The following is a 19083-nucleotide window of genomic DNA, read 5'->3' on the forward strand; positions in this document are numbered from 1 at the left end:
AACAACAAAAACAAAAAATAATAATAATAATAATAATAATAATGTTACTGTCAAACCATTCTGGGGCTGAATTAGTTTCCTATTGCTGTGTAATCAACGACCTCACATTTAGCTGCTTATAACACCCATTTCTTATCACAAGTTCTGTGTGCCAGGAGTCCTGGCACAGAAGACTGGGGCCTCTACTCAGGATCTTACAAGGTACTGGATAGACTGCATTCTCATCTGGAACTTGGGGTCCTCTCCAAGCTAACGTGATTGTTGGCAGAATGCAGTTCCTTGCAGCTGTAGACTAAGGTCCCCTTTTTCTCGACTGTCTGCCAACGTGTGAGGAGCCTGCACTCACAGTTCCGTGGCCCTCTCACTGCTTGATATGGTGAGGCTTCGTGTCCCCACCCAAATCTCATCTTGAATTGAAATCCCCATAATCCCCGTGTGTCAAGGGAGAGGGGTGGAGGTCACTGAATCATGAGGGAGGTTTCCCCCATGCTGTTTTCATGATAGTGAGTTCTCACAAGATCTGATGGTTTTATAAAGGACTCTTCCCTCTTTGCTCGGCATATCTCCTTCCTGCCGCCTTGTGAAGGTGGTGTCTTGCTTCCCCTTCGCCTTCCGCCATAATTGTAAGTTCCCTGAGGCCTCTCCAGACATGCAGAACTGTTGAGTCAATTAAACCTCTTCCCTTTACAAATTACCCAGTCAAGGACAGTTCTTTATAGTAGTAAGAGATAGACTAATACAGTAACTTATTTCTTCATGGCTAGCAAAAGAAACTCTTCTCTAGTTCTTCTAAAGGATCAACTGATTGGGTCAGGCCCCCTCAGGATAATGTCCCTTTTAATTAACTTAAAGTCCATTAGGGACTTTAATTACATCTGCAAAATCCCTTCACTTTTGCCACAGAATGCAACCTAATCGCAGTACGGATTATCCCATCACATTCACAGGTCCTGCTGAAACTCAAGGGGAGGTTATTATACAAGGGCATGAGTCACTAGGGGTCATCTTAGACCTGCATATAAAAGGGTCTTTGGAGCCAAACTTCAATTAGCCACACCAACAACTAAAATCTACCAGCAGGGACTAGCATAAGCAAAAGCAAACTTGGAGAATCCAATCAAGTTTCAAGGACAGATACCAATGAACACTTTTATTTACCGATAAAATATAAAAATCCAGGTCTCTTAAATCCACACAATCTCTCCAAATATTTGGCAAGATTGATCCCAAGTCCGTACGGGTGGGTAACAAGAATAAAGGGGTCTCTGCTCATAGAGACTTATTGTTGTTCAGAGTTCTGCCCTGCTTCCCTCTAAATGCTCACCAACCTGGGCTCTTCTAGAGTGGGCAGACAGGCCTTATTCTAAGCATAGGACTAGCCCCATTTGTGTGTGACACTAAGTTCCTCCAATGGTCCAAACTAAGCGTGGATGACTATCCAACATCACACACAAATGCACATCCCCTCTCTTTACAAGACATGCAGAATCTCAAGATATCTCAAGATATGCAGCAAGTTTAATACCTGAAGGTTAACAGAAATGACAACAGGACACAGATACAATGCTACAGTAAAATGTGGTTGGGGGTGGAAGGGGGCAGAGGAACACTGGATATCATCACAGCAACCAGTGAGTGAGTCCTCTGGTGCCCTGAGGAGGTTGTGAGACACTTAACTCATGTCACAAAGAATGGAGTAAACTAACAACTCTGAAAGACAAGCAGGTGGCAGCATTGCTGAGATGAGACTCAGGGCAGGGGTCTGGAGCTCGTCACAGAGTGTTAATGCTCCAGGATGCCTGGGCTCAAGAGTGTTCTGGTCAGCATTTTAACATCAGAAGAAGGGCTTCTTCAGGACACACTCCCTTCTCTTAACATGAGGTGAAGAAACCCATCCCATTCTGAGTAACCGGGCCCCATAATACCTTGGTCTTTTGATACACAGCAGCACTACACACCACTGCGCCCCCCAGCCAGCTTCACTCTATCTAAGCACCCACTCTGCAAATGGATCTCAGAGTGAACAAATCCAGAGGAGGTGGGAGGAGCCACCGTGGTGGGATGTGAGGGACAGGAGTTGGCTGGAGGAGCAGATGGGTCCCATGTCAGGTCCCTCCTAGGCATCATGAAGATTGCTATCACTCAGAAGCACCTTTTCCCCAGGTTTGAAGGCTGGCATCCCAAGGTAGGGGCAGCTGGCACAGCGGAAGGCATCGCCCAGGTAGCACTGGAGAGAGAAAATGGGGAAGCCAAGGGTCAGCTTATCCCACGCATACCAGCCAGAAGAAAGAAATTCCTAATTTCATGTGGTCACAGTGGCCTGAAGGAAATGGCTGAGTATGTTTGCAGGTCCAATTGAGTCCCAAATATTAAAAGTTTTCAAGATTTCTGGTTTCGTGAAAAACTACAGTCAAGAAAAGTTCCCTAGGAGGCCATAGTTCTTTTGTTTTTTTGAGACAGAGTCTCACTCCATAGCCCAGGCTGGAGTGCAGTGGCGCGATCTTGGCTTACTGCAAGCTCCACCTCCTGGGTTCCTGCCATTCTCCTGCCTCAGCCTCCTGAGTAGCTGGGACTACAGGCGCCTGCCACCACGCCCGGCTAATTTTTTTGGATTTTTAGTAGAGACGGGGTTTCACCGTGTTAGCCAGGATGGTCTCGATCTCCTGACCTTGTGATCCATCCGCCTCGGCCTCCCAAAGTGCTGGGATTACAGGCGTGAGCCACCGCACTCGGCCATAGTTCTATATTCTATGCAGTTCAAAACACAACCAACTTCAGCTAAATGTCTAACCATCAGGTCCCACTCTGAAGTACAAAGAAATGGGCCAAAAATAAAAAAACACAACAAGACCCTCCCCTACCAGCACAAGCATGCTAACCCACTCTCACTCTCAGGAGAAAGCCTCTCTCCCCATTACTACCTATGTTCGTGTGCTCACGCATTTGTCTGTTACTAAAATATTTGAGGTGGAGCTTGTATGTGCTTGGTTTAGAAGGAGGCCTAATCCCCCTGGGGGTGTGTGAATGCCGAGGAATGATCCTGATATTTACGTTTCCACAAGCTGACTTAGGTTGGGAGCTCATCTGTTCCCTCGACTTCTCTTTTTCCAGTTCTTCAGCAAGGCCACAGGTGCTGTGGGAAAATCAGTAATTAATGAACGAGAATTGTCACCACCCAGAAATCCCAAATCCTAACAGTGCCAAAATGTGCTTTAAGCCTTTTCTCTTCACACCAGTGTCATAACTCAGAAGCCTATGAGCCAGGCAGACAGCAGCAATGTGAGAGGCTGCTGAGGGAGACAGGAGTGGGAGGAGGATGAGGGAAGTAGAGTGTGTGTATTCTGTTTACAGAGGGCAGCCACTACTCAACTTCAGCTGGTAATCATGCTGGGGAAAGTGGACCCAGTTTGCCGTATTTTCCAAATTCAAGAACAGAAGGGGAAAAAAATCTGTTTTCACTTGTAATTTCCTGATTTGTAAATGCTGGCAGCTTTTACATTTAAAAAACACTGATGATTAAACAAGCCTGAATACCACTGATTAACTTTCTACAATCCTTCCCATCCATTTATAAAAACAAATGTGAAGACACCAAGGTCTCACTCTGATGCCCAGGCTGGAGTGCAGTGGCACAATCGTGGCTTACTGGTAGGGTTTTGAGGAAGAGTGAAATTAGATGCATGGCACAATTACGGCTCACTGCAGCCTCGACATCCCAGGCTCAAGTGATCCTCCTGCCTTTGCCTCCCAAGTAGCTGGGACCACAGGCACATACCACCATGCCTGGCTAATTTTTTTTTTTTTTTTAAATTATTTGCAGAGATGGTCTCCCTGTATTGCCCAGGCTGGAAAACGTATGTTTTAAAAATAGTACAGCACTGTGATGACTTGAGCACAAAGCCACTGCATGCAGCATGGCAGGCTCCAGTCAACCCAGCACTCACCAGTTCTTACAGGCCTTCCTCTTCTTCCCTTCTCCACAAGAAGCAGCCCGCAGGGAAGCCGGATCTGGCTTCTTCAAGTCTTCTGGATCCAGCAGCTCATCTGAGTCAATGAGATCCTGGAGAGTGTTCAAAGCAATGAGTGACACAGTCGCGGTCTCTGCTAATGAAAAGCTAAAGTGACCACAGGCTTTAAGAGGAAACTTGGAGTCCAGGCTAAAGAAGGTGTCCACCCTGTCCTACTTTTGGTTGATCATCATGTTCAACCTGACCACATGCTCAAGAGGCCAACAGTGAGTTAAACTACATCCACAGAAGATGCACTAGGATGTGAAGGAATTAGAAACAAATTTACATGAGAAAAAGCTGTAAGACTGGCCAGCATTGTGTAGAGAATATACACATGTTGGGGGTTAGGGGCAGGAATGAGGAGAAGGGAGGGAACAGGCAGAACAGAGAGGGACAGAAGTGTTTATGAAGAGTCATGTGAAAAAGGGAATAAAACATCTTCTACATAATCCCAGAGAAAAATCAAATAATTATATATACCTTTATGTAATTCTTTGTAAATGTGTAGACACTTAGTCTGTAAACCCTATGAGAGCATGAACCTGACTTTTTTTGCTCACTACTCTAACTTCAATAGTAGAGGTGTAGAAATGAAGAATTTTATTACAGGCAGGGCCAATCAAAGATGGAAAACCGGGCTTTTTAAAGCATGGAACGTTCAGCAACTTGCCCAAATAAAGGTGCCAATAAAACTATTTAAGCTGACAAAATCTTTTCAGGTTTACACATGCCCACAAGAGTTTTCAACATATCATATGAAGTGAGAACAAGAAATTATGTGGGGAAAAAGAAATGCTAAAAAATTTAAAATGCCACCAACACAGCTGAGTGCAGTGGCTCACGCCTGTAATCCCAACACTTTGGGAGGCCAAGGTGGGCAGATCACTTGAGGTCAGGAGTTTTGAGACCAGTCTGGCCAACATGGTGAAACCCCGTCTCTACTAAAAATACAAAAATTAGTCAGGTATGGTGGCACGTGCCTGTAATCATAGCTACTTGGGAGGCTGAAGCACGAGAATCACTTGAACCCGGGAGTAGAGACTGCAGTAAGCTGAGACTGTGCCATTGCACTCCAGCCTGGGCAAGAGAGCGAGACTCTGTCTCCAAAAAAAAAGAGCCACCAACATGGAGTTTTCTTCTAAATCAAAGATATAAGTGACAGGCATAGTCATAAATCTGGGCTTTAAATACATTCACACCTACAAGTCCAGAAAGGTCACTATAGCTGTTCACACCCAAACCGGGGCCTGAAAGAAAGCCATCAAGTGACCGTGGTGCCAGCTCACCATGCTGTCGTCCTCCATATCGTTGGCTGAGAGGGTCCACAGCTTGGCAGCAGCAGGGTCCACAGCAGGCTTCACTGAGTCCAAGCAATAAAAGAAAAAAACTCCATAAAAACAGTCAGAAACTATTAATTACAAACATACCTAAATGCTTTCTGCTGTGTAGAAAAGAACACACTGGCCTGGGAGGCAGAAGACGTGGGTTCAAAGTCCAGCCCTACTCCTGTAAGAGGACCTTGGGCCAACCACTTTCTGGTAGTTACAGCAGTCACCATTTGCTAAGCACTTGCTTTGTACCAGGCACCATATTAAGCACTTTATATACATTATCTAACTTAATTCTGCTGACAACCTTATGAGGTAACTGTCATCCTAGTTTTACTGCTGAGGAAACAGGTTTAGACACTTAGGCTGGTTCCACAGGCTGCAAAGTCTGTCTGATGCTTTTAACCTCCATTCCATATTGCTTCCTCCTTGATACCTTAGTTTCCATCCTATAACATGAAGCTAAATCGTACTCCCTATGTTACTGCAGGTGTTTTGAGGATTAAACGAGAAATGTGTCAAAACCTTTAAAAATAGCAGAGCTTTATAGCCTCATGTAAACCTGCTACATACAAGAAAATAGGCTCTAGAGCTGCTGGTGGCAAGGTAACACCATCAGTGGCAGACAAACCTCACACCTCCCGGTTCTCTGTCTAGTCAGGAGAATGCAAGGAACAGCCCAAGAGCTGAGGCTCAGATGCAGTGTGCGCAAATCCTCGCAGGCCCTTGGGGTAAGAGTACCCTCCAGTGATCGTTGTCACAACTGGATGCTCACACCTGCCACAGGGCCAACTGTTCTTCTAAGCTATTCCTACTCATTCTGGAACCATGAGTCGAAAGGTTAGATTCCAAAGGATTTCTTGAAGATTTAGGTTAGATGGTCAAAACCGTACAAGGGGGGATGTACCAGTATATATCTGTACATGTGTGCATACCTCACAGCTGGGTCAATTCAGGCATTTAAAAATAGTGATAGGAAGGATGAGCATGGGGCAGTGTGTGTGTGTGCGTGTGTGTGCCTGTGTGCTTGTACACAATTTTCTAGGCAGAAGAAATACAGTTCGTAAGTGTCGTAGCATCCTCAAAGTAAGAACAGCTGGTTTTTCTGGCATCGGGGAAAAAAGCACATGAGAAGAGGAACAGGGCACTCTCATCTGCCATTACCACTACACTGTGAGGTCTTCTGAGGATAAACGTTAATTCTGGGAACTGGAAGGACTTCATTAATTAAACTGTGTGACTCAGTCCTGTAGAATTAGGAGGCCTCAGTATCTTCTGGTGCAGAAGAAGGAGCTGAACTAGATAATACCTATGCATTATTTCAGTTTGGGATCCTAATATGCCCATGATAATAGTACATTAAGTATTCTTCTATAGTGGAAATGGCAGAAATCAAAGGACTAATCCTCTAAAAATATCACCATTTCATTTATTGCTGGCTCAATTTCTAACATGTCCCTCTAAGCCCATTCAAACAGAAGAATGTCCCTAGGCCAGCCTTACCTGAAGGAGAAGACTTCTTGGTGATGGAGAGCTTAAGCTGACTAGAAGAACCCACTTCAAAGTTTGGTTTTTTGCCTGTGATCTGAACAAACAGCAGATGGTCACTTTCATGACCAAGGTATTCTCGAACAGACTGTACTTCCTCAGGGGTTAGGGGCTCCCGCTGCAGCTAGAATTCAAGACATCAAAAGGATTAGTCCACCCTCCTCTATAAAATGGTTTACTATGTCTACCTACACAGGAGTTAAAGACTCATTTCTGTGCATTAAATATATAACAGTAGATGGTAACAGATATCGCTTTATGCCTCACATTCAGTTTCTCACTGAGAGGAACCCTAGAGTATAACCCTTGTCTGCATGTTTACTTGGAGCCTACCCCTTAGAAAATGTAAAAGTAGTTATAAAATATTAGGTATGAGGCATATGCTAGTTATTGTAGGGGATGTAATATAATTATGAAAATGAACCAGATGTGGTCTTACTGTGTAACAGGAAAGAATGCCCACAATGAACATAGCAGAAATTTATATCCCAAAACACAAAGGGGGAGCAAAATCCTTTCTATGTTCCTTGGGATGAAGTAGCAGAGAGTAAAGGTAGAAAAAAAGGGTTAGGGTGCCACTTCTATGTCCAATAATTATAGACTGGTTACATAAATCATAGTCCATCTATTGCATGGAATACTATTACATCATTAATATGAATGAAGGGAAATACACTGAAGTGGGTAAGTGTCTATGATATCTAAGGGTGAGAAAAAAGCTGGTGATTGAACAATGTATGCATATGATCTTATTTAAATTTTTAAAAAAGTATGTGCATGTAGATGCTTGTAAATACATAGGAAAGGTCTGAATGGACATACAAAAAGGCATTGGTGGCTTCCTCTGGGGAAAGAAGTGTGAGCAAGGAGTAGGATGTCACTTTATATTCTGTATGCTCCAGTATAAAGTGAATTTTTATGAGGAGTCTGATATAGTTTGGATATGTGTCCCCTCTAAATCTCATGTTGAATTGTAATCCCCAGTGTTGGAGGTGGGGCCTGGTGAGAGGTGACTGGATCATGGGGGCAGACTGCTCATGCATGGTTTAGCACCATCCGAATTCTCATGAGACGTGGTTGTTGTAAAGTGTGGCACCTTCCCCACCCCAACTCTTCCTCTCTTTCTTGATCCTGCCTTTGCCATGTGATGTGCCTGCTCCTGCTTCACCTTCTGCCATGAGTAAAAGTTCCTTGAGGCCTCCCTAGAAACCCAGCAGTTGCACGCCCATGCTTCCTGTACAGTCTGCAGAACAGTGAGCCAATTAAGCCTCTTGTCTTTACAAATTATTCAGTCTTAGGTATTCCTTTATAGGAACAGAAGAACGGTCTAATACACATTCCTTATTTTAAAATCAAGCACAGAAAACCTTAAGCTAAAAGGAAAAATAAGAAAGCGCTGGCATAAAGAATCTAAGGCCTGGCAGGATGCAGTGGCTCATGCCTGCAATACCAGCAATTTGGAAGGCTGAGGCGGGTAGATCACCTGAGGTCAGGAGTTCGAGAACAGCCTGGCCAACATAGCGAACCCCCATCTATACTAAAAATACAAAAAATTAGCTGGGTATGGCGGTGCATGCCTGTAATCCCAGCTACTTGGGAGGCTGAGGCAGGAGAATTGCTTGAACCCAGGAGGCGGATGTTGCAGTGAGCAGAGATCGTGCCACTGCACTCTAGTCTGGGCAACAGAGCAAGACTGTCTCCAAAAAGAAGAAAAAAAAAATTAAAAAAAATAAAAAATAAAGAATTTAAGGCCCTACGTTATGTAAGAAATAACAGGCACATCAGCTATCATGCTGTAACATTTACCTCTCCCACATCCAAGAAAATTTTAACATCAAAGAGTGTAGAAATATAAACACTTCTGCTTAATTTAAATATTTCCACTGAATTGTCAGAAAAAGAACTTTGCCCCTAACCTATTCCAGCCTCCCACAAAAAATGTGAGGCTGAACTAGGTGACAGTGTTCACCCAGGCCTAGGATTCGGGTCTACTGAGAGGTGGATGTTGGAAGCAACAGAGCTGCTGCTCATGCCCCTCAGCTGTCACTACCACTAAACTAGTACCAAGGAGATAAGAACAAGCCCCAGCCCACATGAGCCAAGTTGAGTCTCTTCGAAGTTGATTATTCTCACAAGTTTTTTTTTTTTTTTTTTTTTGAGACAGAGTCTCACTCTGTCGCCCAGGCTGGAGTGCAGTGGCATGATCTCGGCTTACTGCAAGCTCCACCTCTTAGGTTCACACCATTCTCCTGCTTCAGCCTCCAAGTAGCTGGGACTACAGGCGCCTGCCACCAGGCCCAGCTAATTTTTTTGTATTTTTAGTAGAGACGGGGTTTCGCCATGTTAGCCAGGATGGTCTCAATCTCCTGACCTCGTGATCCACCTGCCTCGGCCTCCTAAAGTGCTGAGATTACAGACATGAGCCACAGCACCTGGCCTATTCTCACAAGTTTTGTCCTTTGAAGCATCATGTATCTTACATGCAAAGCATTTCTTGTTTCCTAGTTCTAAGCAATACTGATTACCTCACCTGCAGGGCATCAAAGAAAGTTGTCTACAAACATACCTCTTTCACTTCCACAAGACCAGATAGAGTCAGGGCTGAACACAGCTTAGATGCTGTCTTCACTTTGCTATTGTTATCTGCCAAAAGGAAAATCTCAATTAATAGCTTTATAGGTCAAAGTAGGAAAAATAATAAAGGCTCAATCCTATGTGGGTTAGCAAGCATTCAAACAATAATAACCAGGCGGGCATGGTGGCTCATGTCTGTAATCCCAGCACTTTGGGAGACTGAGGTGGACAGATCATTTGAGGCCAGGAGTTCAAGACCAATCTGGCCAACACAGCAAAATCCCGTCTCTACTAAAAATACACACAAAAAAAATAGCCAGGCGTAGTGGCACATGCCTGTAATCCCACTTACTTGGGAAGCTGAGGCATGAGAATCACTTGAACCCAGGCGGTGGGGGTTGCAGTGAGCCGAGACTGCACCACTGCACTCTGGCCTGCACAACAGAGTGAGACTTGATCTCAAAGAAAAAACAAAAAACAAAACAAAACAAAATAACCTATTCTGTTTAATGTACAGATGGTCCCTGACTTAATGATGGCTCTACTTATAATTTTTCAACTTTTATGATGGTGTAAAAGTGATACCCATTCAAGTAGAAACCGTATACTTCAGTTTTCACTAAACTACATGAGATACTCAGCACTATTATAAACAGGCTTTGTGTTAGATGATTCTGCCCAACTGTAGGCTAATGCAAGTGTCCTAAGCGTGTTTAAGGTAGGCTAGGCTAAGCTAAGCAATTACGTTTAGTAGGTTAGATGAATTACATGCATTTTCGTCTTAATAGCATTTATCAGGACGTAACTCCATTGTAAGATGAGGACAACTGTATATACATTTTAGTGATATTATTTTATTCTTCTTCTTATTATTATTTTTGAGACAGGGTCTCACTTTGTCATGAAGTGCAGTGGCATGATCTCGGCTCATTGCAGCCTCGACCTCCCAGGTTCAAGCAATCCTCCTGCCTCAGCGCCTACCAAGTAGCTGGGACTATAGGTGGGCACCACCATGCCTGGCTAATTTTTGTATTTTTTGTAGAGACGGGGTTTTGCCATGTTGCCCAGGCTAGTCTCGAACTCCTGGACTCAAGCAATGCACCTGCCCTGGCCTCTCAAACTGCTTCGATTACGGGTATGAGCCACTGTGCCTGGCCATAGTGATACTATTTTAACTTGACAAACACTTTTTTTTTGTTCAAAGTGTTTTTACCTAAGCTCTTAAATGTCATAATTCCATTATTATTATTTTTTTTATCACTCTGCTTCTTGAAACCCCTTCCAGAGGTTGTGAGATAATGACTATGAAAAGAGGCTTATGAACTGCAAAGTGCACAGAAATACAAGTATTCTTTCTGTATAGTTCTTTTTTGCTCTCTATATAGTTCTGAGACACTGCATTTAGTCACGTAAGGTTTAAACTCCCAGCAAAGAATGCTGATGTATACTACACATAACACAAAGTTCTATTTCCCCATAAACAACGAACACCTTTATACATTTCAAAATACTTTCATTTCTATTATTCTATTTGATGAAATTGTTACATTTTGACTGAAAGTCTAGTGAAAAATATTAAAATCCAGAACTGAATCACTCTGACAGCTATACCACTGATCAAAAAATTTTTTACTTCATGAACACTGTCATTAGTTTCACATGAATCAATAATTACCACATCACTCCTAGAGTTCCAGTCATTATTTTTAAACCTTTTATTTTGAAATAACTATAGATTCACAGGAAGTTGGAAAAAACAAAAAAGTTCTATATATTAAGGAGGTCTTCACTTCGTCTCTCCCCACAGTAACATCTTACCCAATTATAGCCTGATATGAAGACCAGGAAATTGATACTGATGGTCCACATAGCTTTTTCAGATTTCATTACTTTCATATGTACTCGTTTGGCAGAGGGGGCTTTATAGTTCCAAGTAATTTTATTACATGTGTAGATATGTGTAACCACCACCACATTCAGAACACAGAATTGTTCTATCTATAAAGGAGAAGCATTATACTTCCCCTTTATAGCTCCACACACCCCTTTCCTCCCACTTCTAACCTCTGGCAAACTCTAATCTGATCTCCACTACTATAATTTTGTTATTTCAAGAATATGAATGGAATTGTACAGCACAGAGCCTTTTAAGATTGGCTTTTTTCACTCAGCTACTTCCCTTGATATCCATCCAAGCTGATGTACATATAGTTAGCGTGTTCCTTTTTATTGCTGCATCACTTTCCATATTATGAACATATCAAAGTTTATTCACCTGCAAAAGGACCCACTTTTAGATGGCAGTTTCCTTCTATTTTGTTACATAATGAGTCAGCCAAAGACTACAATTTCTCCAGATATGTTGCTTCAGATTTTAACAATAACTTATCCCCAAGGAAAAGGTTTTGCTATAGGAATACTGATCTCCCAATGATATCTCCTGCTCAGGGAAATGCAGCACACATGCTCAAAGACTCAACCCTGTCAAATGTGTTTTTCAAGTGAAGATCTCCTTACCTACAGCTGTCTCTACCGGCTCTTTCAGAAAAAGACATCCACCAGGCCGAAGGATCCGGGCGATTTCAGCCAAAATCTCAGCACTGTGCAGAGTGGTGCTTCCCGGGACTAAACCCGACAAAATAATGTCAAAGCTGGATTCTTTGTGGGCAGCTGAAAAGAAAAGGACTCTAATTAGCAATCATCTGGCCTGGGACAATCTCCTGGTCCCTTTCAACCCCCAACAAAGGCTACAGACCTCACCCTGAGAGAATGGACACCACTCGGTATCCATCCAAGAAGCTGGATGAATAGTAAGCATTTTAAAAAAACATGGAATAGCTACACAGAAAGAACATCATACTTATGGAAATCATCAACTACAATCCTAAGCTCAGTGTATCTCAACTGAAAAACAACAGGGTGACGAGCCACCACTATCACATGCCACCCTAAATGAAAACTCAGATATTAAGGAACCACAGAAATGCAACACTCCCACAGAAACCCCTCCAGCCTCATACAGACAACATGGGTGGGTACTTACACTGCAACAGCTGGTTGATGTTTTCCACAGACACATGGCCTTCATTGCCAGTTAACACTTGAAGCTTATCCACCAGACCTTTCAGAGCCTCCACTGGGGATGACTTATCCCAGACCACTGCCACAAACTGGCCAGCAGAGATCCCAAAATCTGCCATTCTTGCAGTGCAGTACAGATGGACCTAAAAACTGCTGGCCAAAAGAGAATCAAGACTGGGCAAAGACAAAGTGCAATTTAATCCATGAGGTATCATAAAATATGATTAGAATCCCAACCTAACTTGTAACCGCCCACTAGGGAATGCTGACATTAGAAACCCTACTGTATATGCTAAAGAGTCTGAATACATGAACCCCATTATCTCAAGTCTTCATAATCCCAACATTCCCAAAGAAGGCCGATAGCTTCCTTGGTGAGAATCCTGACTTGGAAGAGTCAACAAAGGGGATTAGAGGCAAATAAGAAGGTTGGAGGCAGAAAGATGATTTCCTCTTTAAGATAATTCAGCATGAACGGAATGCAAAACACATAGGACATCAATTAGGCAAAGTGTGACTCAGCAAGGAAGGCAAATAAATTGACAGAAATAATCCAACCACAGGTTCAATGTTTTTAAAATGAAACAACACATTTAAAATTTGCAAATTGAATACTGGTATTTTCCCTTTCATCAAAATATGAAAATTTAATTTCACTGACTGCAGTGATCAAGAATACTTACTACGTCTATACCATTTAATATTAGCCAGACTGTTCAAAGCATCTTCTAAACATTATCTCAACTAAATCTCAGAACAGCCTTAAACTAGATATTATTACCATTTTACAGTCTGGAAACTCAGGCAATTTACTTTGTCCAAGTCACACAACTAGTGGGTGTTACATGGATAAAGTGAGAGCTAGGATTTGAATCCAAATTCATCTGACCGTAAAGCCCATGCTTTTAACCTTTGGAAATTTCCCTCCATAGATCAACTTTCTCTTCTACTTGATACTCAGGTGAGTATATAATACGCTCACAAAGAAAGTAGTTCAAGAGATAGTACTCTATTCAGTTCCTTTCTTTCTTAAACATTAATGACACCAGTTTCCAATTTAACATAGCTCAAATAAATGAAACAAACAATTTCTGGTAGAGGGGTCAAACTTGGATTAGTTTTATGTTGAACATTTCAGACTTCTGCAGAGGTGGCCAACTCAGTGGCAATCATGCCACCACAGATACAGACTGAATTTAAGCCAAGTCACTACACTCTCGTTTCTTTTAAAATGTTGACTTCAGCTGGGCGCAGTGGCTCACACCTGTAATTTCAGCACTTTGGGAAGCCAAGCCAGGCAAATTGCCTGAGCCCAGGAGTTTGAGACCAGCCTGGCCAACATAGTGAAACCCCATCTCTACTAAAAATACAAAAATGAGCTGGGCGTGGTGGTGCATGCCTGTAATCCCAGCTACTCAGGAGGCTGAGGCAGGAGAATCGCTTGAACCTGGGAGGTGGAGGTTGTAGTGAGTCAAGATCGTGCTGCTGCACTCCAGCCTGTTGACAAAGTGAGACTGTCTCAAAAAATAAAAATAAAAATAAAAAAATAAACAATTATAGCTCATGCCTATTATCCCAGCACTTTGGGAAACCGAGGCAGGTGGCTCCCTTGAGTCCAGGAGTTCAAGACCAACCTGGGCGACATGGTGAAACCCCATCTCTACTAAAAATACAAAAATTAGCTGGGTGTGGTGGCAGAATCTGTGGTAGTCTTATGTGGTAATCTTATGTAGTCCCAGCTATTGGAGTGGAGGAGAGGGCCTGAGGCGGCAGGACTGCTTGAGCCCAGGAGCTTGAGGCTGCAGTAAGCCAAGATTCCAGCCTGGGTGACAGAGCAAGACCCTGTCTCAAAAAAACCAAAGTTTACTTCAAGTAACTCTCCTCTTTGCCTACAAAACATACGCAGGATGTCAAATATTTAACACTCAAGCATTAAATACTATAGCACTTTGATCTGTCACTCTTTTTCTAAAGGAGTTACTAAACGTTTTATTTGCTAGAGTGAAGTCAATTAGCCTTCTGGATCCACGGCCTCCATAATCTGGCTCTACCTGTATCTCCCACCACTCCAAAGTGATCCCACCTTATTCTATGAAAACCCTTTGCATTTTCCCTTAATCGTGCCTTTTATCTAGCTCCTTCTGTATGATCCAACTGAAGGGCCCCTAAAAGGATGCTAAGTGTTATCACACAAGTAGGATTCTTTAGTCATTTAACTGTTTTTTTAATGGCAGAGGGCAAGTAAAAATGGAAAAAGAAAAGAAAAAAAATAATACAAAAGAGAATAATTCTGTTTTTTTTTTGGTGGGGGGGTGGGGAGGATGGAGTTTCACTCTTGCTGTCCAGGCTGGAGTGCAATCGTGGCTCACAGCAACCTCCGCCTCCCGGGTTCAAGCAATTCTCACACCTCAGCCTCCTGAGTAGCTAGGATTACAGACGTGCATCACCACACCCGGCTAATTTTGTATTTTTTTAGTAGAGGGGGTTGGTCAGGCTGGTCTTGAACTCCCGGCCTGAGGTGATCCGCCTGCCTTGGCCTCCCATAGTGATGGGATTACAGGCATGAGCCATGTGCTCAGCTAATTCTGTGGTTTTTTTGCTTGTTAGTCCTGTTTTTTGAGACAGAGTCTCACTTCATCATCCAGGCTGGAATGCAGTGACACAATCTCGACTCAGTGCAACCTCCGCCTTCAGAGTTCAAGCAATTTTCATGCCTCAGCCTCCCAAGTAGCTGGAATTACAGGTGGACACCACCACACCTGGCTAATTTTTGTATTTTTAGTAGTGACAGGGTTGTTGGCCAGGCTATTCTCAAACTCCTGACCTCAAGTGATCTGCCCGCCTTGGCCTCCCAAAGTGCTGGGATTAAAGGCATGAGCCTCCGTGCCCGGCCAATTCTGGTTTTTAAATCCCTAAACAGCACACAATCAAGAACTGAAACTTTTAATTGGCACATGATGTCGAGGAAGAACCCCTGCAAACGTTAAGGTGTGCAATATGGGATCAATCTCACATTTAAGAACCAGCCAGGCAAGATGGGAGTATAGATTGCTGGACATTAAGTTATAAGAATAAAAATGATCTGTTTCTAGAATGATGTTGGAATAGGTTCTTCCTTGGGATAACAGAAAAGGATGATAAAGACCCCACCTACTAGACTACTGCAACTTTGCACTGTATTTACAGAAAAACCCTCATGAAGGAAACGAGGGGCAAAAGCTTATCAACTAGAGAAAAACAAAAAGCCAAATGTCTAGACCTTTTCAGCAACATTTATGGAGGCAGTTTTATAGGGCACAGGTTTTGAGTGCAGATGACCTAGGGTCCTATCTACCACTGGATCTTATGGGCATATGACCATAGATAAGTTACTAGACTCTTTGAATTTGTTTTTTCATCAGTAAAGTAGGGATAATAACCTCATATTTTGCGAGGTTGCTGTAAGAAACAAATGAGAAGATAATAATATGTAAGGCACTCGGCAGGCTCTGGCACACAGAGCTCTGTAAAGTAATGTTCTAGAACTCTGGGCTTCCACTTTTCTGTGGCTAGTTTACCAGCCTTTGCTTCAAACAGTCCTATAAAACCCTGTTTCTCCTTAGCCATGCCTGATAGGAGGACACCCCAGGGAGTGAGAGGAAGCTGCTTTTTCATTGTTAGAATTAGTGTAAAAGCTGTGCTTTATGATCTTTGGACAGTACTCCAGTGGGACTGTGTCAGTAAATTAGAAGAATGTAAAATGCTTTGCGTTCTGTATCTCCCAAAACTAATGTTATGGTAAGAGGAGCTTATGAACTACATGAATTAAACATCAAACCTCAAAAAACAGGCATAGCCACTACTTTCAGTCAGCATTTTTCAAATAAAATAGGAGATAATATTCCTTCAAATATCTAAAACCAAAGTGTGATACTTTTCATCATCAGAGTTTTATGTTGCTGTTGTGAATTTGTCTTTTAAAACAAAAAAACCCATAACGAAAAAGTGTCCCGTATCTAAGACAACATGCTCAGAAGCTGTGATTCAGGACCCAGCTTCATAATAAGAGGTGGCATCATTGTCACGTCACTGAGCTCATTAGGTGCCTCTCCAACCCTGACTGAGGCACACACATGTCCATGGCCCTTCTAAAATGTTACTGGCAGGCAGTAAAAGCAGATGTCTGAGAACAGACGGTTTTTCAGGTGCCCAGTAAGCATCAAATCTTGAGGCATTTGGTCTCTCTTCTGGTGAAACGGGACAAAAGAAAATAGTAAGACTGAAATTTGGGCTTCAGATAAAAAAATCCTTTAACTTGGGTGCATAAAAGAATTCCAAGAATACTGACAGTTATCAGAAAGGAAAATCCTAATTAAAATTAACTAACTGGGCTGGGTGCGGTGACTCACGCCTGTAATCCCACACTTTGGGAGGCCTAGGCAGGTGGATCACCTGAGGTCAGGAGTTCAAGACCAGCCTGGCCAACATGGAGAAACCCTGTCTCTACTAAAAATACAAAGATTAGCTGGATATGGTGGCCTGCACCTGTAATCCCAGCTACTTGGCAGGCTGAGGTAGGGAGAATTGCTTGAACTCAGGAGGTGGAAGTTGTAGTGGGCCAAGATCTTGCCACTGCACTCCAGCCTGGGCAACAGAGTGAGACTCCATCGCAAAAGAAAAAAAAAATTAAAAAAATAAAATTAACTGAAGCTCTTGTGCACCTACATGTCACTGCCTGGCCTCTGGGTGACTAGTGCCAAGTGGGCCTAACCAGCCTGCTGTGCAATCCAAGTCAGCCATTGCCCCTCTCTGGGCCTCAGTTTCCCTGCCAGCTTTAGCAGAATGGTAGGAAGGCACAATTACAATCTGCAAATGAGACCTAAGAAACCTACTATGTGCCTGTCCCTACACAGGAGACAGACAAGAAGACACTTGTTCCCTGCCCTCAAGAGAATTCTCTGTCTAGACACTTAGACTAGGACCTTAGAGATTTTTTTTTTTTTTTTTTTTGGCAGAGTCTTGCTCTGTTGCCCAGGCTGGAGTGCAGTGGCACGATCTTCGCTGACTACAACCTCCGACTCTGGGGTTCAAGCGATTCTCCTGCCTCAGTCTCCCAAGTAGCTGGGATTACAGGCACCCACGACCACGCCCAGTTAATTTTTGTATTTTTAGTACAGATGCAGTTTCGCCATGTTGCCCACGCTGGTCTCGAACTCCTGGGCTCAAGTGATCCACCCACTTCAGTCTCTCAAAGTGCTGGGATTACAGGCATGAGCCTGGCCCAGAATTTTTTTTTAAAAAGTGAGAATCAACAATGAAACAAGAATATCTCTAGGCATTTGGCATGTGTCAGGAATTAGAGTTTCAGAAAGGATACCCAAATGTTAAGTTTCCACAGGAAAGGCTCATTTAAAGCTGGGTGGACAGAACTCAGAAACAAATCCTCATGGAGAGGAGTGTTTTACCTAAAACAGAAATATGGATCTAAAATTTTAACCTTTGGGGTAAGTTTTGGCTTAGGAGGTCTTCCCCACACCTGTGCAGGGGAAGCGGATATTCTGAAAAGACTAGAGTTGACAAGGGGTGTGCAAAACACAACTTTCACAGATACAAAGATGGGGTCTGAGTGCAAACACTAAATAGACAGAATCACATGCTCTTGTCCTTAGTTACTCTTAGTCCAAAAACCATTTACTTCTTCCTATTAAGCCTTCTCTGATGACACCCCCGTGAAGGGCTCTGTTAGTGACTGGACCGTGACCTCCTTGAGCCATCCAGAGCTCGGCACTCAGTAACGTCAGAATGAAGGGCACCAGCCTTTCCCGAACTTGCAGATCCTACAAATCACCCGAGGGAGTGGTTAAAATGAGATTCCTGGACCACACCCAGAACCACTCAATCAATCCTCCAGGACAAAGGCCTGGCTGGCTGTCCTAGTAACAAGCATCCTTCCGATCTGGATATTTAACTATACCAACTCAACACGCTGGGGATTCGGACAAGTCGCAGGTTCGAAATTATAACCGTGAGCTCAGGTACCCCGCCAAGCTTTCGTGCTTTGCTGCCAAGCACCCCCAGGGACCCAAACTTCACGGGGACTGAGGTCCAAGGTCACAACGACTGGCTACTGGTAGGACCGGGTCTCAGAACCAGGTCTCCCGGACCCCAGAGCTCGGAGCCCTTTCTCCTCAGCGTGGTGTCCCCGGGGCCTCAGAGTAGGGCTGGCTGCGCAAGGGACGAGGCAGCCTGGGAACGGCAGAAATTCCCGGTCAGGACCCCGGGGCGGTTAGGGCCGGCCCTGGCCCCGCACACCAACTTCTCAGGAATAAACCCGCCGGGACTCTCAGCGGGGCGTCCGTGGCTGCGTTCGCATCGAGGGACAGGGGTAAAGAAGAGGAAATTAGAGGATATAGGGACGAGGGTGGGCCGGGAGGGGACAGTTGAAGGATCTCTGGCTCTCAGCCGGCCCCCACCACTCTCACCTGCCGCCTGGGCTCGCTCTCGGCTTCTCCTCAGCGGTCGACTCCACGCCTCGCGCCTCTCGCGAGAGGAGGAGGCTCCAC

At 43.8% G+C, this 19083-nt stretch overlaps 1 protein-coding gene across 2 annotated transcripts; it reads right to left on the bottom strand.

Annotated features, from left to right (window-relative positions):
• Positions 1–1135: 1135 nt before the first annotated feature.
• Positions 1136–19047, bottom strand: CIAPIN1 (cytokine induced apoptosis inhibitor 1). Of its 2 annotated transcripts, none has more exons than XM_005592037.5 (9): positions 19003–19047; positions 12504–12691; positions 11978–12130; positions 9453–9529; positions 6842–7010; positions 5297–5370; positions 3945–4060; positions 3052–3133; positions 1136–2227 (listed from the first exon to the last, which is right to left on the bottom strand). In XM_005592037.5, the coding sequence occupies exons 2-9, from the start codon at positions 12658–12660 to the stop codon at positions 2117–2119; spliced, it is 939 nt and encodes a 312-aa protein (XP_005592094.3). In that variant the 5' UTR covers positions 12661–12691; positions 19003–19047; the 3' UTR covers positions 1136–2116. The 2 variants fall into 2 exon arrangements, with proteins under 2 accessions (XP_005592094.3, XP_045238016.2); XM_045382081.3 differs by having other exon boundaries at positions 12504–12715.
• Positions 19048–19083: the final 36 nt, after the last annotated feature.

This window comes from Macaca fascicularis, chromosome 20, assembly GCF_037993035.2.
Source record: "Macaca fascicularis isolate 582-1 chromosome 20, T2T-MFA8v1.1".
Lineage (NCBI taxonomy): Eukaryota > Metazoa > Chordata > Mammalia > Primates > Cercopithecidae > Macaca > Macaca fascicularis.

What these genes read in the sequence shown, in the direction of transcription:
- CIAPIN1 (XM_005592037.5), bottom strand. Translation starts at nt 12,660, where the DNA reads ATGGCAGATTTTGGGATCTCTGCTGGCCAGTTTGTGGCAGTGGTCTGG. An exon ending in CATCAACCAGCTGTTGCAGT is followed by an intron (nt 12,131 to 12,503) that starts GTAAGTACCCAC and finishes TTTTCTTTTCAG; the next exon opens with CTGCCCACAAAGAATCCAGC. An exon ending in GTCTTGTGGAAGTGAAAGAG is followed by an intron (nt 7,011 to 9,452) that starts GTATGTTTGTAG and finishes CTTGAATTCTAG; the next exon opens with CTGCAGCGGGAGCCCCTAAC.